This window comes from Acipenser ruthenus, chromosome 29 (genome assembly GCF_902713425.1).
Source record: "Acipenser ruthenus chromosome 29, fAciRut3.2 maternal haplotype, whole genome shotgun sequence".
NCBI lineage: Eukaryota > Metazoa > Chordata > Actinopteri > Acipenseriformes > Acipenseridae > Acipenser > Acipenser ruthenus.
The window spans coordinates 17,893,296-17,920,465 of NC_081217.1; the positions used below are offsets into that span (position 1 = coordinate 17,893,296).

The following is a 27,170-nucleotide window of genomic DNA, read 5'->3' on the forward strand; positions in this document are numbered from 1 at the left end:
TGTCCTCGGCTCATCGCGCACCAGCGACCCCTGTAGTCTGGCCGGGCGCCTGCGGGCTTGCCTGTAAGTTGTCCTCCGATGCTGTAGCTCTTGGGTGGCTGCATAGTGAGTCCGCAGTGTGAAAAAAAGCGGTCGGCTGACGGCACACGCTTTGGAGGACAGTGTGTGTTCGTCTTCGCCCTCCCGAGTCAGCGCAGGGGTGGTAGCGGTGAGCTGAGCATAATAAAATAATTGGCCATTCCAAATTGGGAGAAAATAATAAAAATAATTGGCAACGACTAAATTTATATATAAAAAAAAAAAAAATACAAGTATGACAAACGCATGTGTGAATAAGAATGGACAGGCACCTTCTTTAGCCTATATCCCTCAGATACAGATTTCAGGGGCACATACACTGCCACTGAGCATCCACAGAACTTCATTAGATGCACCAACTATCATAACAGGGTTTATCCTGAGTGCTGAGTAATGCATAGACCCAGATCACTGAAACAGTTCAATGAAAGATGAAAGCTGTACATTCTCGATAGCAGCGGAATAGTGTGGCACAGCCTGGGATTGGGGTAGAACTGGAATCTGGCGTGTATCAAGAAGTTAGAAGCCAGAAGAGTCAGAAGAGTTAGGAGAGGGGGCAGCAGTGTGGAGTAGTGGTAAGGGCTCTGGACTCTTGGCCGGAGGGTTGTGGGTTCAATCCCCAGTGGGGGACACTGCTGTTGTACCCTTGAGCAAGGCACTTTACCTAGATTGCTCCAGTAAAAAAAAAAAACCAACTGTATAAATGGGTAATTGTATGTAAAAATAATGTGATATCTGTATAATGTGATATCTTGTAACAATTGTAAGTCGTCCTAGATAAGGGCGTCTGCTAAGAAATAAATAATAATTATAATAATTAATGATCCTCCTGCCAGACAGCAACGTATAGGCCTGTCAGTGATAGCTGCATACCCCCCATACCATCTGTGATCATTATATGAACTGTACATGGGTAGACCATACAACGATTAATAAAGATCCATTGTCCATATGGGGGTAGCCATTCTGGTGCATTAAAAAATAAAGACTTATTATCACTGTCTGTATTTTCTGTGCACAGTATACTGTACTGTTGTGCGGTGCTTGGAGGCCACTGCACATTGCTTATAAATTGAATTTCTGGTTAATTCTCTATTGATAAAAATGGAGCTCCCCAAAACTGGTATACTGTAGTTAACTGAGCAACGTTTAAAAATGACGTCGCCTATATATAACTAAACATCGAAACAAAACACGACATTCTCTGTCTCTCAATGTTAACTCAAAGTTACGTTATTATTGTTTTTTGTAAGTATAACAGTAATCTGCCCCGACTTTAGGAACAATGCAGACCTATACCGTTTCAACAAGGAACGTTTTCATTTCCGCAACCTCTGGGAAAAAAATAAATAAATAAATATCTGCCTTTAATGAAAAATAAAAAAAAATTGTCGCTGTTAACAGAATACAGTGTGATACAACGCGGTGCTACTGAACAGTGTTCCTCAAACCAAGACCCAAGCACTTCACGTGAGCATGTGCTTGAAAACAAACAGTGGAACTGCTTATAGGTTAAATGTTGTGCCTTTGAAACAAGGATTGGGTTTTAACTCATCTCTTTGATGCAGTCTCATTCAGATAATAAGTATCTTACCTGTAATGAATATTTAAAACTTATCAAAAAGGAACATTTTAGCAATGTCAAAAATAGTATTACAGATCTACAGGAAGGTATTGTTAAAACTACACAGCAAGCACCACGTGTACAGTACACACCGATTTAATTCAGGTTTATACAAGGCTAATACTGACTTAACAAATAATGTAACATAGATGTTATCAATAAATACATAATTCCTATATCACCTTTAATAGTTTACAACAGACAATAAGAACTCTCTTGAAGGTTTGCTGGTTAGCATGATGTTTACTGTATTTCAAGTTAGTGTTTTATCTCAAAGCGTGAATGGTACTTACCTTTTTGGCAAGTCGGAAGTTCAGGTTCCCAAATTTCATTTATTCCACATGTAACAGTGTCAGTGCCACTGAGAATATACCCAGGATTACAAGCAAAGGTAATGGAATCCTTATAGTTATAAACTGGTCCAAATCCAGCTACCTTATAGCCATTTTCCACTTGAACAGAACGGCAGCCTATATGATCTGTAATAACAAACAAGTAATGGTCAAACAGATTACCATTAAATGGCTGTAGCATAGATCTAGAAAATACTTAAAAAGCTGAGTCTGCTACAGTTTGAAATTAAAGCGACATTTTCAATGAAGAAATTAATTAATAACCCATTATCTGCATACGTATATATAAGTGATTTTGTGAACACTGTATGAATATTACTTTTAAATTATACATCTTAATAAAAAAACATAAAGTAACAGAATGGGGACTATCGTTCAAACTGAAACCAAAAGATCACTTGATTCCAAACGGTGTATTAGACTGGATGTAAAGGTGGCTGTGTTCAGTTTGGCCAGCCTGACAGCGGGGTTAATTACAATATTATTGTATTGTTAAACATCAAATCAAAACCAGGGATGGATTGTGTGCCGGTGTGTTAAAACTTACAAATACGTCTGCAAGAGGTACAGTGACATCATCGTTTCAAACTGAGGTTGTTTTTTTTTGTGTTTGTTTTATTAAACAGTTCATTATATCTTAGTGGGCAGTGATGTGTTACGTTTGTGTGATGAGGTGGCAGCCGGGGGTCCATCAGAGATCAATCTACCCCTTCTAGAATGACACACCCCTCAAAATCACACAGTTACATCATTAAACAAAGCAATACATACCTTTACATGCTGGAGGAGCACTACTGTAGTTTCCATCTATGGTGCAAACAAGCTCCCTATTACCCACCAGAACCCCTTCATTACACCTGTAGATAATAACTGTGCCAAACGTGACAGTTCCCTGAGGTGGGTTTGTGATTTCACCGTTTACAATCTCTGGAGGGTCTGGACACTTAATAACTAGAGAAAAAAAAAAACGTTATTCCAAATATCAGCCTAATCAAAATCAATGGTTTATATCAAATGCATCTTTAATACATTACATTACACATAATCAATACATAAACAGTTAGATAGATAGATAATACATGGTATTTGCACACTTGCATTTGGTTAGGAAACGTCTAAAAGAACATCTAATGTCGGCAAGATGTGCTAATAGTTTACTCTGCACCTTATAATTAAACATTGTGCAAAATCTCTCAACATTGCTAACCTGTAGACCGGTCTAGGCAAGATAATTCCACTCAAACTGCAGACTAAATCCATGTACAGCTTTATTTATTTTTCAGTATATGGCACGGACACTATTCATATCCTAATATTCATGTACAAAGAAGAAAAGTTAATTTCAATACAAAAACAAAAAAAGAAAACTATACCGTTAAACTATTCCTATTTAACTCTACCTAAAAAGAAATATAGATTTGGGTGTTGTGTTAAATACAAGCTGAATTGCACCCCCTCAAGGTGAGAGCAGCCAGTAGCCACTCTGACCTCTCGTGGAGTTCCTATCAGCTTGCACTGTACAGCATCCTATATGATACTCTATACATAGAACAATTATATTTAAAAACATTATTTTGTTTTTTTTAAAAACCACACAAGCCTACTTACTTTCACATATAGGAATGGCACCATCCCAGCCAATAGCAAGGCAGTTTCTGACACCACTGCCTACCAACTGGAATCTAAAACAAATAAGAAACCCTAATGTTTTTTTTTTTTGTTTGTTTTTTTAATCTAGCTGCAACTACGTGGTTTATTGCCAGCTTTTAAAACAGTGTTGCTTTCAGAAATGTAGCTAAATACAACCCACAGTAATTTTGATCACAACTGGAGAAGATGCAAATCTTAAAGTGTAATTTACATATGAGCACCTGCACTATATCACTGATGACAGGGACATGCGTCCCCAGGACAAGAACAGTAATATTATTATAGTAATAATACATCTCATTACTGGATTATATGCACATACTACCCCAACCTTAATAATCTTGAGCATCAACCACAATATACTCACCCTTCATCACAAACTGCATAAGCCTTGTCTCCAAAAAGAACACCCTCATCAGTATTAAAGTGTCCATTAAGTATCTCTCCTGGACTTCCACATGATCGGCCTGAAAGAAAAAATACACAATCAAAATCTGAAATGAGTACAGAGCACATTGTACAGACATTATCCAAAAGTAGTTTAATTGTTCCCTACATTGCACACAAATGTGTGTTTTTGTAAATGTTAGTATTTAGCAACACCTGCACCGTAGTACTGTATCTCCATACTCATAAATACTTCGACTGAACCGAATTCCTGATTTATTTTAAAATTCCACTTACATTATATCATTGAGACATATAGAATTGTTTAAGAGAACAGTTCCCTTGCAGACAGCACACACTTAGTAAAAATAACCTTTAGTTGGTTAATAGACATATAGTCAAAGGCAGTCAAACAGTCAATAACTACTTTTTCAAAGATAATTTAAAACAGAATTAAAAAAAGTGTACGTCCGTCCCTCCCTACCAACACAAACCAACAAATTAGTGATTAAATAGTCTAGCAATACAATAACACACACCATTAAAACAAATATAAAAATCATACTTACGTTCACACACCAAGGTCAGCTGTGACCACTGTGAATTGGTACAGGTGATTGTTGGAGATCCACTCTTCCGTACATACCCACTCTGACATGCATAAGTGATTGTAGATCCCTCTACGTCAAGTGGTGGTTGAGTGATTATTATCACATTGGGATAAGCTGGAGGATTGCCACATTGTGCTAAAAACAGCAAGATATCCAGTTTAGTGATTTCACCACTACAACTTGTCTTTATTTTTTAAGTTGCTGTGATAAACAAGCCAAGGGATCTTACAGCTCTCCTGCTTTTAGACTGCCTTGCCCTTCCGGTGTCATTAACCTTGTGGGTACGTACTGTATGTGTGAAAATACGGGGCTCCCGAGTGGCGCATCCAGTAAAAGCACTTGCGTAGAGTGCCGGATGCGTCCTATAGTCTGTACGTCGCGAGTTCGAGTTCAGGCTATTCCTGTGCCAACCGAGGACGGGAGCTCCCAGGGGGCGGCGCTCAATTGGCCGAGCGTCGCCCGGGGGGAGGGAGGGTTAGGTCGGCCAGGGTGTCCTCGGCTCATCGCGCACCAGCGACCCCTGTAGTCTGGCCGGGCGCCTGCGGGCTTGCCTGTAAGTTGTCCTCTGACGCTGTAGCTCTTGGGTGGCTGCATGGTGAGTCCGCAGTGTGAAAAAAAGCGGTCGGCTGACGGCACACGCTTTGGAGGACAGTGTGTGTTCGTCTTCGCCCTCCCGAGTCAGCGCAGGGGTGGTAGCGGTGAGCTGAGCATAATAAAATAATTGGCCATTCCAAATTGGGAGAAAATAATAAAAATAATTGGCAACGACTAAATTTATATATATAAAAAAAAAAATACAAGTATGACAAACGCATGTGTGAATAAGAATGGACAGGCACCTTCTTTAGCCTATATCCCTCAGATACAGATTTCAGGGGCACATACACTGCCACTGTGCATCCACAGAACTTTAGAAATCCATTAGATGCACCAACTATCATAACAGGGTTTACCCTGAGTGCTGAGTAATGCATAGACCCAGATCACTGAAACAGTTCAATGAAAGATGAAAGCTGTACATTCTCGATAGCAGCGGAATAGTGTGGCACAGCCTGGGATTGGGGTAGAACTGGAATCTGGCGTGTATCAAGAAGTTAGAAGCCAGAAGAGTCAGAAGAGTTAGGAGAGGGGGCCGCAGTGTGGAGTAGTGGTAAGGGCTCTGGACTCTTGGCCGGAGGGTTGTGGGTTCAATCCCCAGTGGGGGACACTGCTGTTGTACCCTTGAGCAAGGTACTTTACCTAGATTGCTCCAGTAAAAAAAAAAGCCAACTGTATAAATGGGTAATTGTATGTAAAAATAATGTGATATCTGTATAATGTGATATCTTGTAACAATTGTAAGTCGTCCTAGATAAGGGCGTCTGCTAAGAAATAAATAATAATTATAATAATTAATGATCCTCCTGCCAGACAGCAACGTATAGGCCTGTCAGTGATAGCTGCATACCCCCCATACCATCTGTGATCATTATATGAACTGTACATGGGTAGACCATACAACGATTAATAAAGATCCATTGTCCATATGGGGGTAGCCATTCTGGTGCATAAAAAAAAGACTTATTATCACTGTCTGTATTTTCTGTGCACAGTATACTGTACCGTTGTACGGTGCTTGGAGGCCACTGCACATTGCTTTTAATTAAGTTCTGGTTAATTCTCTATTGATAAAAATGGAGCTCCCCAAAACTGGTATACTGTAGTTAACTGAGCAACGTTTAAAAATGACGTCGCCTATATATAACTAAACATCGAAACAAAACACGACATTCTCTGTCTCTCAATGTTAACTCAAAGTTACGTTATTATTGTTTTTTGTAAGTATAACAGTAATCTGCCCCGACTTTAGGAACAATGCAGACCTATACCGTTTCAACAAGGAACGTTTTCATTTCCGCAACCTCTGGGAAAAAAAAAAAAAAAAAAAAATCTGCCTTTAATGAAAAATAAAAAAAAATTGTCGCTGTTAACAGAATACAGTGTGATACAACGCGGTGCTACTGAACATTGTTCCTCAAACCAAGACCCAAGCACTTCACATGAGCATGTGCTTGAAAACAAACAGTGGAACTGCTTATAGGATAAATGTTGTGCCTTTAAAACAAGGATTGGGTTTTAGCTCATCTCTTTGATGCAGTCTCATTCAGATCATAAGTATCTAACCTGTAATGAATATTTAAAACTTATCAAAAAGGAACATTTTAGCAACGTCAAAAATAGTATTACCGATCTACAGGAAGGTATTGTTAAAACTACACAGCAAGCACCACGTGTACAGTACACACCGATTTAAATCAGGTTTATACAAGGCTAATACTGACTTAACAAATAATGCAACATAGATGTTATCAATAAATACATAATTCCTATATTACCTTTAATAGTTTACAACAGACAATAAGAACTCTCTTGAAGGTTTGCTGGTCAGCATGATGTTTACTGTATTTCAAGTTACTGTTTTATCTCAAAGCGTGAATGGTACTTACCTTTTTGGCAAGCAGGAAGTTCAGGTTCCCAAATTTCATTTATTCCACATGTAACAGTGTCAGTGCCATTGAGAATATACCCATGATTACAAGCAAAGGTAATGAAATCCCCATAGTTATAAACTGGTCCAAATCCAGCTACCTTATAGCCATTTTCCACTTGAACAAAAGGGCAGCCATTGTGATCTGTAATAACAAACAAGCAATGGCCAAACAGATTACCATTAAATGGCTGTAGCATAGATCTAGAAAATACTTAAAAAGCTGAGTCTGCTACAGTTTGAAATTAAAGCGACATTTTCAATGAAGAAATTAATTAATAACCCATTATCTGCATACGTATATACAGTGCCTTGCGAAAGTATTCGGCCCCCTTGAACTTTGTGACCTTTTGCCACATTTCAGGCTTCAAACAAAGATATGAAACTGTAATTTTTTGTGAAGAATCAACAACAAGTGGGACACAATCATGAAGTGGAACGAAATTTATTGGATATTTCAAACTTTTTTAACAAATAAAAAACTGAAAAATTGGGCGTGCAAAATTATTCAGCCCCCTTAAGTTAATACTTTGTAGCGCCACCTTTTGCTGCGATTACAGCTGTAAGTCGCTTGGGGTATGTCTCTATCAGTTTTGCACATCGAGAGACTGAAATTTTTGCCCATTCCTCCTGCAAAACAGCTCGAGCTCAGTGAGGTTGGATGGAGAGCATTTGTGAACAGCAGTTTTCAGTTCTTTCCACAGATTCTCGATTGGATTCAGGTCTGGACTTTGACTTGGCCATTCTAACACCTGGATATGTTTATTTGTGAACCATTACATTGTAGATTTTGCTTTATGTTTTGGATCATTGTCTTGTTGGAAGACAAATCTCCGTCCCAGTCTCAGGTCTTTTGCAGACTCCATCAGGTTTTCTTCCAGAATGGTCCTGTATTTGGCTCCATCCATCTTCCCATCAATTTTAACCATCTTCCCTGTCCCTGCTGAAGAAAAGCAGGCCCAAACCATGATGCTGCCACCACCATGTTTGACAGTGGGGATGGTGTGTTCAGGGTGATGAGCTGTGTTGCTTTTACGCCAAACATAACGTTTTGCATTGTTGCCAAAAAGTTCGATTTTGGTTTCATCTGACCAGAGCACCTTCTTCCACATGTTTGGTGTGTCTCCCAGGTGGCTTGTGGCAAACTGTAAACGACACTTTTTATGGATATCTTTAAGAAATGGCTTTCTTCTTGCCACTCTTCCATAAAGGCCAGATTTGTGCAGTATACGACTGATTGTTGTCCTATGGACAGAGTCTCCCACCTCAGCTGTAGATCTCTGCAGTTCATCCAGAGTGATCATGGGCCTCTTGGCTGCATCTCTGATCAGTCTTCTCCTTGTATGAGCTGAAAGTTTAGAGGGACGGCCAGGTCTTGGTAGATTTGCAGTGGTCTGATACTCCTTCCATTTCAATATTATCGCTTGCACAGTGCTCCTTGGGATGTTTAAAGCTTGGGAAATCTTTTTGTATCCAAATCCGGCTTTAAACTTCTCCACAACAGTATCTCGGACCTGCCTGGTGTGTTCCTTGTTCTTCATGATGCTCTCTGTGCTTTAAACGGACCTCTGAGACTATCACAGTGCAGGTGCATTTATACGGAGACTTGATTACACACAGGTGGATTCTATTTATCATCATTAGTCATTTAGGTCAACATTGGATCATTCAGAGATCCTCACTGAACTTCTGGAGAGAGTTTGCTGCACTGAAAGTAAAGGGGCTGAATAATTTTGCACGCCCAATTTTTCAGTTTTTTATTTGTTAAAAAAGTTAGAAATATCCAATAAATTTCGTTCCACTTCATGATTGTGTCCCACTTGTTGTTGATTCTTCACAAAAAATTACAGTTTCATATCTTTCTGTTTGAAGCCTGAAATGTGGCAAAAGGTCGCAAAGTTCAAGGGGGCCGAATACTTTCGCAAGGCACTGTATAAGTGATTTTGTGAACACTGTATGAATATTACTTTTAAATTACAGATCTTAATAAAAAATATAAAGTAACAGAATGGAGACTATCGTTCAAACTGAAACCAAAAGGTCAGATGATTACAAACGGTGTATTAGGTTGGAGGTAAAGGTGGCTGTGTTCAGTTTGGCCAGCCTGACAGCGGGGTTAATTACAATATTATTGGATTGTTAAACATTTCATCAAAACCAGAGATGGATTGTGTGCCGGTGTGTTAAAACTTACAAATACGTCTGCAAGAGGTACAGTGGCATCATCGTTTCAAACTGAGGTTGTTTTTTTTGTGTTTGTTTTATTAAACAGTTCATTATATTTTAGTGGGGAGTGATGTGTTACGTTTGTGTGATGAGGTGGCAGCCGGGGGTCCATCAGAGATCAATCTACCCCTTCTAGAATGACACACCCCTCAAAATCACACAGTTACATCATTAAACAAAGCAATACATACCTTTACATGCTGGAGGAGCACTACTGTAGTTTCCATCTTTGGTGCAAACAAGCTCCCTATTACCCACCAGAAACCCTTCATTACACTTGTAGATAATAGATGTGCCAAACGTGACAGTTCCCTGAGGTGGGTTTGTGATTTCACCATTTACAATCTCTGGAGGGTTTGGACACTTAACAACTAGGAGAAAAAAAAAAAAAACGTTATTCCAAATATCAGCCTAATCAAAATCAATGGTTTATATCAAATGCATCTTTAATACATTACATTACACATAATCGATACATAAACAGTTAGATAGATAGATAATACATGGTATTTGCACACTTGCATTTTGTTAGGAAACGTCTAAAAGAACATCTAATGTCTGCAAGATGTGCTAATAGTTTACTCTGCACCTTACAATCAAACATTGTGCAAAATCTCTCAACATTGCTAACCTGTATACCGGTCTAGGCAAGATAATTCCACTCAAACTGCAGTCTAAATCCATGTACAGCTTTATTTATTTTTCAGTATATGGCACGGACACTATTCATATCCTAATATTCATGTACAAAGAAGAAAAGTTAATTTCAATACAAAAACAATAAAAGAAAACTATACCGTTAAACTATTTCTATTTAACTCTACCTTAAAAGAAATATAGAACTGGGTGTTGTGTTAAATACAAGCTGATTTGCACCCCCTCAAGGTGAGAGCAGCCAGTAGCCACTCTGACCTCTCGTGGAGTTCCTATCAGCTTGCACTGTACAGCATCCTATATGATACTCTATACATAGAACAATTATATTTAAAAACATTTTATTTTTTTGTAAAAACACACAAGCCTACTTACTTTCACATATAGGAATAGCACCATCCCAGCCAATAGCAAGGCAGTTTCTGACACCACTGCCTACCAAATGGAATCTAAAACAAATAAGAAACCCTAATGTTTTTTTTTTTTTGTTTTTTTTTTAATCTAGCTGCAACTACGTGGTTTATTGCCAGCTTTTAAAACAGTGTTGCTTTCAGAAATGTAGCTAAATACAACCCACAGTAATTTTGATCACAACTGGAGAAGATGCAAATCTTAAAGTGTAATTTATATATGAGCACCTGCACTATATCACTGATGACAGGGACATGCTTCCCCAGGACAAGAACAGTAATATTATTATAGTAATAATACATCTCATTACTGGATTATATGCACATACTACCCCAACCTTAATAATCTTGAGCATCAACCACAATATACTCACCCTTCATTACAAACTGCATAAGCCTTGTCTCCAAAAAGAACACCCTCATCAGTATTAAAGCGTCCATTAAGTATCTCTCCTGGACTTCCACATGATCGGCCTGAAAGAGAAAATACAATCAAAATCTGAAATGAGTACAGAGCACATTGAATAGACATTATCCAAAAGTAGTTTAATTGTTCCCTACATTGCACACAAATGTGTGTTTTTGTAAATGTTAGTATTTAGCAACACCTGCACCGTAGTACTGTATCTCCATACTCATAAATACTTAGACTGAACCGAATTCCTGATTTATTTTAAAATTCCACTTACATTATATCATTGAGACATATAGAATTGTTTAAGAGACCAGTTCCCTTGCAGACAGCACACACTTAGTAAAAATAACCTTTACTTGGTTAATAGACATATAGTCAAAGGCAGTCAAACAGTCAATAGCTACTTTTTCAAAGATAATTTAAAACATTATTCAAAAAAGTGTCCGTCCGTGGCTCCCTACCAACACAAACCAACAAATTAGTGATTAAGTTGTCTAGCAATACAATAACATACACCATTAAAACAAATATCAAAATCATACTTACGTTCACACACCAAGGTCAACTGTGACCACTGTGAATTGGTACAGGTGATTGTTGTAGATCCACTCTTCCGTACATACCCACTCTGACATGCATAAGTGATTGTAAATCCCTCCACTAAATTAGGTGGCAGTTGAGTGATTATTGTCACATTGGGATAATCTGGAGGATTGCCACATTGTCCTAAAAAGAGCAAGATATCTAGTTTAGTGATTTCACCATTACAAATTGTATTATTATTATTATTATTATTATTTATTTATTTATTTATTTTAAGTTGCTGTGATAAACAAGCCAAGGGATCTTACAGCTATCCTGCTTTTAGACTGCCTTGCCTTTCCGGTGTCATTAACCTTGCCTTTAATGAAGTTCAAATAAAAAAAACTTGTCGCTGTTAACAGAATACAGTGTGATACAACGCGGTGCGGCTCGTGTATTAAAAAGCGAAGGTTCGTATTCTATAAAACACGTATTTCACTCGTATTTGGTACATTTCTAGTTCAAGATGAATCCACCCATATCAAAGACTAATTACAGTACCGATTCTTTTTTTTTTTAACAAACATAACAATGTATTCATAATTATGCCAGCGGATTGTTGTGTTAATAGATGCTATTCTCGTACTCGTAGGTACATCGGTATGAAAAGAGCGAGACGCCGTACCTCACTGGTTTACCGACCTGCTGTTCCGCCGTATGTTGATAGGCAGATAATGGTATATAGTTTTATTAGACAGAAATATGCCCAATTAATGTGCTATTGTTTTTAAGGAAATATATTTTGCTAACTAAGGTGACTGTGCAGTATATTATTATAGTAAGCAGTTTTGAAAAGTTCTGGATTTTTACATTGGCACTCCAGTATAATATGATAATATTGTGCCGGTAATTAATTAATTTTATATATATATATATATATATATATATATATATATATATATATATATATACACACACACACACACACACACACACACACACAGAGTATATAGAGTAAATATGTACCTGGACTTCATCTCGAGCCCCTACCCAAACGGTCCTCAATAATCACTGTGCGAATGCCCTCCGTGTCAGGACTTATTGCTACTCACACACATAATTAGGACTTACCAGACACACTGACAATGAGCAAGGCCAGCCCCAGACATAGTGAAATCATAAATACGTTGTTGGCAGAATGTGTATTGCGTCCAGGCATTTTTCTTCCTGTGGCACCTTCCTAGTTATTCTCTTCGGTTGTAGCTCTGCCTTGAAAATGTAGACTTTATTAAACAAAATGCTTTTTGTCCTTCTTTTAAGTCTCTTCTTTTCGTACTTATGAATTTCCAATACAATATGAAAGGGGAGAAGAAAAAATCACTAGAGCTCGTTGTGTTGTAAATGAAATGATTATTATAAAAAATATAAATTCGTTGGTATTGTTATTTAAGGGGTTTGTTCCTTAAGACAACGCTTTCCAAAGTACAAACTCGGCTTCAGAGCAGCAGGAAGATATAATACAGGTGTCCTCTATATTCTTATTCCCACTATACAGTCATGTGTCAATACCTGTTGGGTTGCTTGGATTTCTCAAGAGGTATACGCAGCGGGTACAATTCTCTGTGGTATTACAGGTGTAGGGTGGGACCTTGGAGGTACTCCAAATTCTTCTTTGAAAACTTTGATGTTTCCTCAACTCAACCCCTGGGTAGACCCGACTTCAAAATACAGCACTCGGTGCTCATTTCAAATTTTGCGTTTTGTTCAAAGTCACCATAAACTTCAGGGCAGCGCCTTCCTGGCATACACTGCTTGGCACGGAGCCAGAATGGTATTTGATATTGATATTTGTTGTTGTTCTCCTATCACATGATAACTAAACTGTGTGCAGGACAAGGGTAAGCTGCAGAACCTAGTGTCAAACATGGAACTTAACTGCAGTACACCGTGGCAGCCTCTACCAGGCTGGCAGGACTCAATCTTTATTACACACTAATAAGTAACCCATATTGACTATTCCAAAACAGCATGACACATTAAACAATCCTTCTTGTTGCTACATTGCACTAAACAGGTCCAAAGTCAACAGCTTTATTGGGGCAGGGTTTAGGTGTTGACATTTAATTATCATGCAATGTCTTGTAATATCAAGTGACTTGTTATAAAGCTGCTTACAGTATGTTTTGACAAGCTACACGTCAAATTTAGCCTGATAGGATAACTGATTAGGCATTTTTTCAGTGAATAATAAAAAAATAAAAAAATTTGATTGTGTAACTCCATTGAATACTTTCCCAGGCTCTCACTGTAGCATGCCTTAGCCATGTTAGATGCAGTGGAATAGCATTCTTGTGAAGAAGGGATGGTCTTCCACTATTGCAAAAGTGACGTGTGTTAGACTGGCACACATTTTATCATCATGAAACAGGTGTATTCATGAAATCGTGATGCACTGCCAAGGTATGTATTTAATAACCTCCTCCCACTGCTCCCCAAACACAACAGGGCAGCTGGCTCACCTGTACTATATGGAAACATTCCATACACAATTAAATATGCAATAGAGGCATATGCAAGTATTTCAATCACAAGATTCTTACATTTTTTGTTTATGTTTGGGGAGTTCAGTTCTACATCTTGAGTGTAAGATTTATCTGCTTGCTCCTGAGCCTCTGTGTTTCATTTGACTAGAGCAATCTGTTGCTAAATGCATAGCTGGATGCCAGACATCCATTCCGTTTCAATTTTCAGCCTGAGCACCTGTCAAAAGAACACTATAGCACCTTTCATTCACACAGTCCAGAGCGCACTGGCTTTATTTTAAAATGTAAGTGCACGTTGTCCTCCATGATTGGTTTGTCTTTGGTCTGCAAATTTCTGATAGCACACACTTTTAACTTTTTATACGCACTTGAAAGTTATATGTAACACGAATATATAATTATTTAATAAAATGTTAATAGAAATACTACCAGGCCTAGCAGGTAACAGTATACATAACCACAAAAGAAGCATCATTTACAAGTATAACAGGTCTGAGTGTAGTTGCTATAATAAAAGTAATGGGACAATTAAATTAGCGACAAATTCGCCCGTGAGAGCTGTCGCTTCTCAATTGTGAACTATTTAAATACCTGCAAATATTGAATTACTGTACCTTTTCAATCAGCGAGTGACATAACTCCAAACAAAATAAACAGGTTCTATACTGTGTGTACATACGGACGAGAATAAAGACCAAATTAAAATACAGGAGGATTTATTCTTGTCATAATATTCCATTGCTACAGTCAGATATGCTAATGTGCTGAAGTACACAAAACTTAAAATGTGTTCAAAACTTTTTAAATGATCTTCTTTGAATGAGTACATACTGACCCATTAATATTCATTTAAAGAATCATTGTTAAACACGGAAATGTTTTTATTTTATTTTTTTTAAAAATTAAAGCAGTACAGAGAAGAATAAAAAGATTCCTCAAAAGCAAAGTGATGATTTGGTGAAAGGCTAAATATGCAGGATCCCCGAGTGGACATTTCAAATGCCCTTAGCCAGTGGTTGTATTCCTTCCCCCCTCCACAAACAGAATGAGGCACATTTGATCTGTTTGATCTGAATTACGGCACAGTGCATTAGGTTGGCATGTGATGTTGGATATTGAGCCAACAGAAGAATACAATTCAAATTGACTCTCTTCACAATCTTTCAAGTGTTCCTATAAAATTTCAATAATTTATACAACACATTATATACACTAATATATATATATATAACAAATTTAAGGCTTTTTTTTATCTAAAGCTGCACAAACATTTTCCAGTTCACATGATTACAAAATCTCTTACTGTTGCACAATCTTTATATCTATCTATATATTAAAAACAACTTTTATGAAAGGCCAATATTACCACAGACCTATTATACTCCTTCATACTGAGAAAAGTGCCAATGCAGAAAGATACACAATGTTGGATTAACACTGATGGGAATTGTACACATATACACTGCTGTGCAAAAGTCTAAGACATTTCTGCATGTTTCTACTCTTTGTATTTTTCACGTCTCAAATCGCGCATTGTTTATTTGATCCTGCCGTGCCTTAGGTCAATTTCAATAATGGTCTTCCTAATTATTTATATATATATATATGAGTTCTACTTTTTTTTTTTTTGTTTGGATCCTTCTCGCCCCCCCTGTTGAGAACCACTGGGTAAATGTGATGGACTTGCCACCACAACACATCACACCAGCTGCCCATGCACAGTTCACCCTGAGTTGCTGTGATCACAAGTTATTGAAGACCCCGATCAATGCGAACCAAAGACCACTAAGCATCAAGCCTGGCCTCTCCCACCCAAACCAAGCAGCATCAACAACTGTCAAAGCTGCACAACAGCAGAAAACACCAGCGCAGGACCGGAGTAAACATCCATATACATTGCAACTCCTGAATGTGTCCAAGACTTTTGCACAGCAGTGTGTATATATATATATATATATATATATATATATATATATATATATATATATATATAACAATTTTCAAATGGAATCAAATGTAAGTGTACTATGAACTATATTTTTCAAACTTCAGCCCCTACTACTGTATTGCTGAAAGCGAGTGGTGTGCACAATTGAATTTTCAGTGAAATAAATAAAATCAGATCATAGGGCCTGTATTGATGCACACAACTGGAGAGAATCCTTTTCAGATGAACGGCATTAATTTAATAAGCAGCAGCAGTGCGAGGAGAAGAAGAGGATTTCCTGCAAAACACAAACAGACATTAAAACACTTTCAATGTACAATCCAGTTATATACTCTAGTTGCAATTCAAATAAACCTTGAATGGACGCTGCATACTCAGTTTCACTGAAATTAGACTTATGGCAAAAGAGTAGAGATTCTTCAGGCAAAAAAATAATAATTACCACACACAATTAATAGATACCTTTAATTATTATTATTTGTTTATTTAGCAGACGCCTTTATCCAAGGCGACTTACAGAGACTAGGGTGTGTGAACTATGCTTCAGCTACAGAGTCACTTAACTACGTCTCACCCGAAAGACGGAGCACAAGGAGGTTAAGTGACTTGCTCAGGGTCACACAATGACCCATTGTAATCTGTAGACTAAGGGTATTTCTTTAGGTTTTTTTTGTTTTTTCCAGATAGTTGACAAGAAAAACTGCTTGTAACAATTACACAAACACGTACTTTGAATTACTTTGGGACAGCAGATTAAAAAAACTGTAGCTCCAAGACTGAGTAGTGACTAGGTTTACATTAAAGATGTTCCCTGGTGCTTTAATCTGCATCGGTACTCTGCCATTCTACAAGGGATTTATTTGTGAAAATTGTTACTGCATTAAGATATAATAAATATTATTATTATTATTAATAATAAGTCTTTTTTTCTCCATTATATATTGTTTGTTTCATTTGAAAACTAGATCAAAATATATTACCAATTATTCATCTTGGCTTTCAGATACTGTATACCCAGGAACTTTTTAACCCAGATAGTAACAATATATACATTGGATATTGATTTATCAAGTTAACACTTAGTTAGAAGTTGAAAAAAAGCAAGCATTAAGTTTGCAGTGTACAGCAGTTAGAAGATAAAGCCACAGCTCACCACACCCCCTCGAATCCTCGTACAGTCAATTACTTGTTAAATACCCATGTGGTTCTAAATCTATACATTACAAAAAAAAAAAAAATTGTGACATAGGCGAGGACCCCTGCATATACCAGACCGATACTTGTGCAAATGATTGTCCTTTCATTACAGTTGGATAAACCGCTGTCCTATGAGAAAACTATAGCACTCTGGAGTCTGAAAAGCAGAGCTGAGCTCTTACCATGCCAGAGGCCATTCTAGGACACTCACTGCATATCCACTTTAGACAAATTCCTTCCATTACTCACATTTGCGCTGCAATCCCAAAATATTTAAACAAGAAATGATTTTGACTTTTCAAATCAGGTAGTTTAGTGCAGCCAGCCAGTGCTCCAAGAGAAAATTACATTCTGCAGTGCCAGAAATGTGAGTCCAGCCAAAGTTAGAAGACAAGAGGGCATAGGGTCCTCTCCAAACTTCCAGCCATCAAAATGTGATTCTCAAAATGAATGAAATGGATGTGCCACAAGCTACACTGACAGCATGTTGATTAGAACTGCTTGGCGGGGAAAACAAAGGAATTTGGCATCTAGCATAAAAAAAAATTTAATATTTAATGTGGCACGCTAAGAGATACCCCACTGACACCAAGACATGATTATTTTAAGAATATTTAATCAAAACAAAAAACTTACAACTGAAGAAACTCATGCAGCTACTGTATACAGCTACACATGATTTTTGGTCAACAAGCCTATGCTGGTTTACCCATCTGCCTCTAAGAAATACATTTTATACCCGTTTGTCTACGTTGCAACAACCACTGATAATGTTTTTTTATGGGGGGGGGGCATTACAAACAAAGCAGACCAGTAGTGTTGAGAGGGTGAATAGGAATATTAGTACAAGCTAAGATAGGAAACTTATCCAACTTATATAAAACACCCATATAAATCTGTAAAACACTCAGGATATGTAAATGTTTATATTTTATGTTAATAAAGCAGGATTAATATGTACATTAAACAAGTGATTGGATCTGACGCTGGTCAGATGATCAAGATAGACCCCAAACTGTGTTTGAGAAAGCCATAGAAGCCCAACGAAGTTAATATGCAAGAAAAACACAGGAAACCGACAGACAAGACAAAACTGCATCTCCTCGTATGCCTCCCAAAAGTGGGGAAAAAGCTAGAAATAAATCAAGGCTGAAGAACTATTAATTAATTTTGTCTTGCCTAAAAAAGGAAAATAAAAGAAATCTTCTAGACAGAGTACAGTATGAGAGTTCAAGGGCTTATGCATGCAAGCTCAAAAGGCCAGCAGAAGCAAGTTTACAGACAACATTATAAAACAGTGTCTGGTCTCACCCATTCCTATTTCTGACACACAGGCAATAGACTAGAACAGTAACAATCAGCAATATGACAGCAGCAAATACACCAAGAATGATTCCTACAAGAAAGCAAAACAAACAAAACAAAGAAGATTATCAAGTCATACGAAATGATCAGAGCCACAGGACTGGATGTTCACGATCTTAAACTCAACAATATGATAAAGCTTAATTATGGCAAAACTTTTTTACAACAAATGTTTTGTTGCTCATCCATGGTTTCACATTGTGCTGAAGTGAGGCTGGTCTACTACAGGACTATGAAAGTCAAGACACACAATTGCTTTGTGCCTGGCCTAGGTCTTTAAAAGTAAAAGGCTAGTGAATTAAAACCATCTCGCCAGAAAATGATTATTTGGGGGAAGTTCACTTTCAACTTACATTTGAAATCATTCAATACAACCTAAAACAGTAATTTCCAGTTTTAATCCAGTTAAAGGCATAAACAGAACAAGAGGGGAGTTCACTTGACAGGAGCAATGTCTGTCAGATGAGGGGAAGGACTGATTCAGCACAGGGGTGTCCTGTGTCCTGACATGGATGTTCTGAGGCAAGGAGAGGTTTCAGGGCTCAAGCCTCCAGGAGGAAAGGATGGGACACCTATCCTAGCCTCCTGAACTTTGACAAGGAGTTATTTAAATTTACAAACTGCAACACCGTGCTTTATATTTATATTATAAATGTATTACTTTAGAATTGTACTAAAATAAAAGGTACCCTTTTTACTTTTTCAATTCATTTTTATAATTGGTTTCTTTAAGTCAAGTGGTTTCCCACTGAATCGAGAACTCGATTTACCAGATGATTTGATTACATGAGCGTAGATGTTAAAACTGAAGTGTAATGCTGGCTCCAGGGATCAGCTTATTTTGCCTCCCTAGTGCATCAGCACACACAACGGCTGCGATGCTGGCTCTGGGGATCAACCACAGTGCGGTCTCCCCAGCGCATCAGCATGACAACCATGTGGATTGAGCCAAGTAGGGTACATCTCTAGGGTCTTCAAGTGGGCACCTTCCATCCTCTGTGTTTCGTCAACTAGCCCACAACACCTCAAGAGGGCTCAACGGTGATTCTGGCGTCCCAGCATCACCCTCCTCCCTCCCCCACTCAACTCAACCCAGCTTACTTACCCGTACATCAGCGTTTCTTTCTTTCTACTGTGCTTGAGATCCACAACCAGAATCTTTCTGTCTCAACCACAGCCAGTTGCTGCTCCTCTCTGCTGCTTCAGATAAGTTCTTATGCCCCCCCATCCCCACTCCAACTTACCACATGTTTTGCCACATCGTCCTGAAAAAAAAAAAAAAAAGTTAAAATGGTAACTAAAAAGGGGGGGGGGGGGGTATTAGGATTTGATATTTTTCGCTTATGTCATAAACTTTTATTTACCTGGAGGCCCATTCTTGTCATCTTTAAAAACCAAACAAAAATAAATTAAGAGTACAAGTAGAAAAATAGTGTGAAGTGATAAAAGCATGTGTGGGACAAAGATGATTGTAAAAGTATTTGTAAAGGCAATTGCTTTTAGCGTTTAACTAGTCGGGTTAATTGTAACTGGCAATGCAGTCCGTTTTTTTTTTTATAGTCTACAACATAAAATGTTATGTTATTTTTGCAGAAGACAGCCATTTTACAAGCACCACTATGACAATCTTTGTAACAGCAATTTAAAAAAAAAAAACAAAAAAAAAAAAAAACACACAAACCAAACTAAGCTCCCAAATGAAACTCCTTTACATTATCTTTGCAGGTATGTTAAGACCCAAAACAAGAATAAATAAGTGCAATTGTCAAATTACTTGAATTGAATCAGTACTGAAGGCATAGGACAAAAGTATTTCATACGTATTTAAGGTTGAAGAGGTTTATAGTAACTTCAACTTCTATAAAAATAAATCTTAAACAAATATAAGGGGGGGGGGGGGTCGCTGAACAATTGGGTATGAACATTGCATTCAAGCAAGTGACTAGCAAGCACAAAATTACATTATTGGTATTTACCAGTAGTAGTCGTCTTTACAGTATTCAGTCCAGCGGTTGATGAAATTCCTGCATATTAAAGAAATCTATCAAACCTAATACCGTCTGTGCGTTTGATTTGCATGTGTACATTCCTATCAACATTAGCTTTTCACAGTAAAGTCAGTGGCAAAGGTGAGATTTGAACTGGTTACAAGCCCTGGGCTTTAACCACTGGACCACACTGCTTCCTGCATGGAAACTGACTGGCATACGCGATTTCAAACCCCTCTAAAATTCAGATGGGCCTTGAATTTGACGTTTGTTTTCAGTGCGGCATTGTGGTAAGGTGGAGTGTAGCCACATTGTCCTAAAAAGAGCAAGCAATCCAGTTGAGTGATTTCACCACTACAACTTGTCTATTTTTCTTTTAAGTTGCTGGGTGGCACAGCCTGGGATTTTTGTAGAACTATATCCCTCAGATACAGATTTCAGGGGCACATACATTACCACCGTGCATCCACAGAACTTTAGAAATCCATTAGATGCACCAACTATCATAACAGGGTTTCCCTTGAATGCCGAGTAATGCAGAGACCCAGACGACTGAAACAGTTCAATGAAAAATGAACTGACACTTTTTGATAATTGATTTGTATCACGTTATGTTGGCTTCTCCACCCACTTCCCTATGTTTGCCTTGTTGAGCACCTAGTAATTGAATTATTGATCAATTTACGCACCTGAATATAAACAGCACATGTTTTTACAAACGGGATGGCCATCCTGGGGTTTGTATGTTTGTGCAGTAGTGGGAACGCAGTGTTTGGAGCGGGGAACGACGAGCGAGAGATGGAAACGGTCCAGTAAATGGAGCATCCCGACAATAAGGATTGGGCTGATGGTATGCCGGTGTGGAATAATGAGCGCGAAAGGCCCGGGTGTTTTTAGCCTATTTCGTAGGCGACTGTACCGTCTATTTGAATGTGTATCTCCACTTTATTATTATTTATTTCTTAGCAGACGCCCTTAACCAGGGCGACTTACAATTGTTACGAGATATCACATTATACATTATTGCTGGGTAGCAGCGTTGTTGCATTTGCACTTCAATCCATGACCTCATTAATGTGAATCTTGTTTAACTGCTTGAAAAATTGCTACCTTAATAGGTGAATGGAATTGTCTTATTATACTCTGTTGCTATTGGAAGTTTACAATAAACGAATGCTTGTTAAAATGTATCAGATTTTCTTGGTGACCTTGTTCCTATATTTTCAGATCTCTTATTTGAATAAAAAGAACTTAAAGGATCTTGTGTAATTTGTTTGGTGCCCTATCGCACTGAACTGGCGTAGTCAGGCTACATTAGTACTTAACATTCAACACTTGCAACATCTTGTGATATCTTGGAATTAAAGGCAGGTTTGTGGTGCGTTACAATAAGATTGTTGGACTACCCCAAATTACTGTAAGAGCACAAGGCAACCTCCTTTTTATATTACCTAAGGTACTCAGCATGAGTAACAGACGGCTTCAGCCAAAATATCTTTCTACAAGACTTTTTAGGGCTAACTTTACACAAGGAATTTATAATACAATCTGAGGTCATCCATGCAGCAAACATGTGGAACAGCCCTTCCAGATGCAGACTATTATAGTAGAATTATTATTGAGAAGGAAGATAGTTTGTGGAGATCTAGAAAGGGGGCTTGGGTACAGATCCTCAGGGTCACATGAATAATGTTGATAGAACACAGTTTGCAATGGAATGAAAGAGCCATGTCTGCATGCTGGAAATAAAGCCTGTGATTGTGCAGCATGGAATTATTCTTATTTAATTTAATTACTATTTTTAATTACCAGAATAAGTTGTGCTTGTAACAGAAGGTCGTTAAACAATAATCAATATTTTTGCTTTTTCGTGGTTAACATGTCTCTGTATTCTTGTGAAATCAGCTGCGCAGTGAAACATGTGGGAATAGCCCACGAGGTACAGCTTCCAACATCCAGTACGACCGATTCAATTTCATTGACTTTGTTTTATGAACAAATTCCTATATATATATATATATATATATATTCAAATAAAAGGAAGCAAAAACAAAGAGCTAGGGGTATAGTAGACGTGGAATAGCATACCCGACAATTAATTGTAAACATAACTGCAGTAAAACAGAGATCAGAAACATCAGCATTGATTTTATGGACAGTAGTTAAAACAATGCGTCAGCGGAACTATTCATTTTTACTGGAAGACAATTCAATGTCTGGATCATGACTGCTTGTATGGGTATGGGGAGAGGTGATCAAGGACTATTTGGCCACTGGTCCCGTCTGTTAAGGGGATAAGAATAAGCCACGCCCTCTGACGATGCCAGGGTCAGCAGGGTGGACCGTGATGAAGCCACGTCCGTCGGTCCACCCCCCATAGCCTGTGATAAGCGGGATCAGCAGATTTAGCAGGGGGGTGGGGGGTGTTAATAATGGTTAAACACATTACCTGGAGAGGGTGTTGAAGGCACTTCTGTGGTTGTGGTGGTTGTTGGAGCTAAAATAAAATTATTAAAACTATTAGGTTGATGCTTGACTGTTTAAATAGCGTTCAAATGCAAGTTCAATTCATTGATTTTTAATATTGAATCTCACACTGAATGTGCTACTGAACAGTGTTCCTCAAACCAAGACCCAAGCATTTCACATGAGCACGAGCATTTGTAGGTTATTATTATTATTTATTTAGCAGACGCCTTTATCCAAGGCAACTTACAGAGATTAGGGTGTGTGAACTATGCATCAGCTGCACAGTCACTTACAATTACGTCTCACCCGAAAGAAGGAGCACAAGGAGGTTAAGTGACTTGCTCAGGGTCACACAATGAGTCAGTGGCTGAGGTGGGATTTGAACCGGGGACCTCCTGGTTACAAGACCTTTTCTTTAACCACACAGCCTCACAATTCCTATTTGTAATGTAAATCTACAGCCTGCGATAAGCGGGATCAGCAGATTTAGAGGGGGGAAGGAGGAGTGTTCATAATGGTTAAACACATTACCTGGAGAGGGTGTTGGAGGCACTTCTGTGGTGGTGGTTGTGGTGTTGGTTGTTGGAGCTAAAATAAAACAATTAGGTTAATGCTTGATTGTTTAAATACCGTTCAAATGCAAGTTGAATACATTAATATTGTATATTGAATCTCACACCGAATGTGCTACTGAACAGTGTTCCTCAAACCAAGACCCAAGCATTTCACAAGAGCACTTATAGGTTAAATGTTGTGCCTTTTAAATGGGTTTTAACTCATCTCTGTGGTACAGTCTCATTCCGATCATAATTCTTACCTATAATGAATATTTGAAACTTATCAAAAAGGAACATTTTAGCAATGTCAAAAATAGTATTACCGATCTACAGGAAGGTATTGTTAAAACTACACAACAAGCACCACGTGTACAGTACACACCGATTTAATTCAGGTTTATACAAGGCTAATACTGACTTAAATAATGTAACATAGATGTTATCAATAAATACATAATTCCTATATTACCTTTAATAGTTTACAACAGACAATAAGAACTCTCTTGAAGGTTTGCTGGTTAGCATGATGTTTACTGTATTTCAAGTTAGTGTTTTATCTCAAAGCGTGAATGGTACTTACCTTTTTGGCAAGTAGGAAGTTGAGGTTCCCAAATTTCATTTATTCCACATGTAACAGTGTCAGTGCCATTGAGAATATACCCAGGATTACAAGCAAAGGTAATGAAATCCTCATAGTTATAATCGGGTCCAAATCCAGCTACCTTATAGCCATTTTCCACATGAACAGAACGGCAGCCATTATGATCTGTAATAACAAACAAGCAATGGTCAAACAGATTACCATTAAATAGCTGTAGCATAGATCTAGAAAATACTTAAAGCTGAGCCCACTACAGTTTGAAATTAAGGCAACATTTTCAATTAAATTAATTAATAACCCATTATCTGCATATATATATATATATATATATATATATATATATATATATAAACACACACACGTGATTTTGTGAACACTGTATGAATTTATTTTTAAATTATAGATCTTAATAAAAAATGAGTAACAGAATGGAGACTATCGTTCAAAACTGAAACAAAAAGGTCACATGATTACAAACGGTGTATTAGGTTGGATGTTAAGGTGGCTGTGTTCAGTTTGGCCAGCCTGACAGCAGGGTTAATTACAATATTATTGTATTTGTAAACATCAAATCAAAACCAGGGATGGATTGTGTGCCGGTGTTAAAACTTACAAATACATCTGCAAGAGGTACAGTGACATCGTTTCAAACTGAGGTTGTTTTTTTTTGTGTTTGTTTTATTAAACAGTTCATTGTATTTTAGTGGGGAGTGATGTGTTACGTTTGTGTGATGAGGTGGCAGCCGGGGGTCCATCAGAGATCAATCTACCCCTTCTAGAATGACACATCCCTCAAAATCACACAGTTACATCATTAAACAAAGCAATACATACCTTTACATGCTGGAGGAGCACTACTGTAGTTTCCATCTTTGGTGCAAACAAGCTCCCTATTACCCACCAGAATCCCTTTATTACACTTGTAGGTAATAGATGTGCCAAACGTGACAGTTCCCTGAGGTGGGTTTGTGATTTCACCGTTTACAATCTCTGGAGGGTTTGGACACTTAACAACTAGGAGAAAGAAAAAAAACCTTATTCCAAATATCAGCCTAATCAAAATCAATGGTTTATATCAAATGCATCTTTAATACATTACACATAATCAATACATAAACAGTTAGAGAGATAGAAAATACATGGTGTTTGCACACTTGCATTTGGTTAGGAAACGTCTAAAGGAACATCTAATGTCTGCAAGGTGGGCTAATAGTTTACTCTGCACCTTACAATCAAACATTGTGCAAATACATCTGAACTCTCTCAACATTGCTAACCTGTATACTGTTCTAGGCAAGATAATTCCACTCAAACTGCAGACTAAATCCATGTACGGCTTTATTTATTTTTCAGTATATGGCACGGACACTATTCATATCCTAATATTAATGTACAAAGAATAACGTTAATTTCAATACAGAAACAAAAAAGAAACTATACCGTTAAACTATTCTTATCTAACTCTACCTTAAAAGAAATATAGATTTGGGTGTTGTGTTAAATACAAGCTGAATTGCACCCCCTCAAGGTGAGAGCAGCCAGTAGCCACTCTGACCTCTCGTGGAGTTCCCATCAGCTTGCACTGTACAGCATCCTATATGATACTCCATACATAGAACAATTATTTAAAAACATTTTATTTATTTATTTATTTTTTTAAACACATAAGACAACTTACTTTCACATATAGGAATGTCACCATCCCAGCCAGTAGCAACGCAGTTTCTGACACCACTGCCTACCAACTGGAATCTAAAACAAATAAGAAACCCTAATGTTTTTTGTTTGTTCGTTTTTTTTTTTTACATCTAGCTGCAACTACGTGGTTTATTGCCAGCTTTTAAAACAGTGTTGCTTTCAGAAATGTAGCTAAATACAGGCCACAGTCATTTTAATCACAACTGGATAAGTTGCAAATCTTAGTGTAATTTACATATGAGCACCTGCACTATATCACTGATGACAGGGACATGCGTCCCCAGGACAAGAACAGTAATATTATTATAGTAATAATACATCTCATTACTGGATTATATGCACATACTACCCCAACCTTAATAATCTTGAGCATCAACCACAACATACTCACCCTTCATCACAAACTGCATAAGCCTTGTCTCCAAAAAGAACACCCTCATCAGTATTAAAGTGTCCATTAAGTATCTCTCCTGGACTTCCACATGATCGGCCTAAAAGAAAGAATACAATCAAAATCTGAAATGAGTACAGAGCACATTGTACAGACATTATCCAAAAGTAGTTTAATTGTTCCCTACACTGCACACAAATGTGTGTTTTTGTAACTTATTATTTAGCAACACCTACACCGTAGTACTGTATCTCCATACTCTTAAATACTTAGACTGAACCGAATTCCTGATTTATTTTAAAATTCCACTTACATTATATCATTGAGACATATAGAATTGTTTAAGAGAACAGTTCCCTTGCAGACAGCACACACTTAGTAAAAATAACCTTTACTTGGTTAATAGACATATAGTCAAAGGCAGTCAAACAGTCAATAGCTACTTTTTCAAAGAATTTAAAACAGAATTTAAAAAAGTGTCCGTCCGTCCGTCCCTACCAACACATGATTGTAGTCTAGTGATTCAGTAGTCTAGAAATACAATAACATACACCTGTGTCAGAATGACAGAGGTTGAGACTCAGACAGCGTGAAAGTTCAAAAATAAAGCTTTTGATATACAAAAATATAAAATAAACCGGCACGAGGGCCTAACAAAAAGGTTTCAAACACACAGACAATAAGCACAAAACGAAACTTACAAAAATAAGGCTTCCAGGCTGGGCGTTACCTTCACTGGATTCAAAAAATGAATAAAAAAACCCAGCACACACAGAAAACCACTCTTGCTTCCTTAGCTACTCTCCTCCTTCCAGAACTCTCCCTCCACTGGGAGGCTGAGGCCTCCTTTTATGCCAGGTGGCAGAGTAATAATTGAATAATTAATTACTTGATTGATCCCACCTGACGCAATCAACCTGGGCAGCGAGGAGAATTTAACTCCATCCCTGCCAGTA

General features: G+C 37.7%; 1 protein-coding gene across 2 annotated transcripts in view; it reads right to left on the reverse strand.

Annotated features, from left to right (window-relative positions):
• The window catches only part of LOC117964446 (complement receptor type 1-like), a 105,983-nt gene that overhangs the window by 54,841 nt on the left and 23,972 nt on the right, over nt 1-27,170 (reverse strand). Inside the window, exons 10-19 of one of the 2 annotated variants that reach the window (XM_059003981.1) lie at nt 26,215-26,314; nt 25,804-25,877; nt 24,960-25,139; nt 24,105-24,290; nt 23,499-23,555; nt 22,948-22,995; nt 20,487-20,534; nt 19,875-19,895; nt 19,755-19,775; nt 16,016-16,225 (exon numbers count right to left, since the gene is read on the reverse strand). In XM_059003981.1, coding sequence (XP_058859964.1) covers nt 16,167-16,225; nt 19,755-19,775; nt 19,875-19,895; nt 20,487-20,534; nt 22,948-22,995; nt 23,499-23,555; nt 24,105-24,290; nt 24,960-25,139; nt 25,804-25,877; nt 26,215-26,314 — 794 coding nt within the window. In that variant the 3' untranslated portion in view covers nt 16,016-16,166. Of the gene's footprint in view, nt 1-10,485; nt 10,560-10,894; nt 10,995-11,481; nt 11,662-16,015; nt 16,226-19,754; nt 19,776-19,874; nt 19,896-20,486; nt 20,535-22,947; nt 22,996-23,498; nt 23,556-24,104; nt 24,291-24,959; nt 25,140-25,803; nt 25,878-26,214; nt 26,315-27,170 lie in introns of those variants that run through there. The other variant, XM_059003980.1, reaches the window with a different exon arrangement.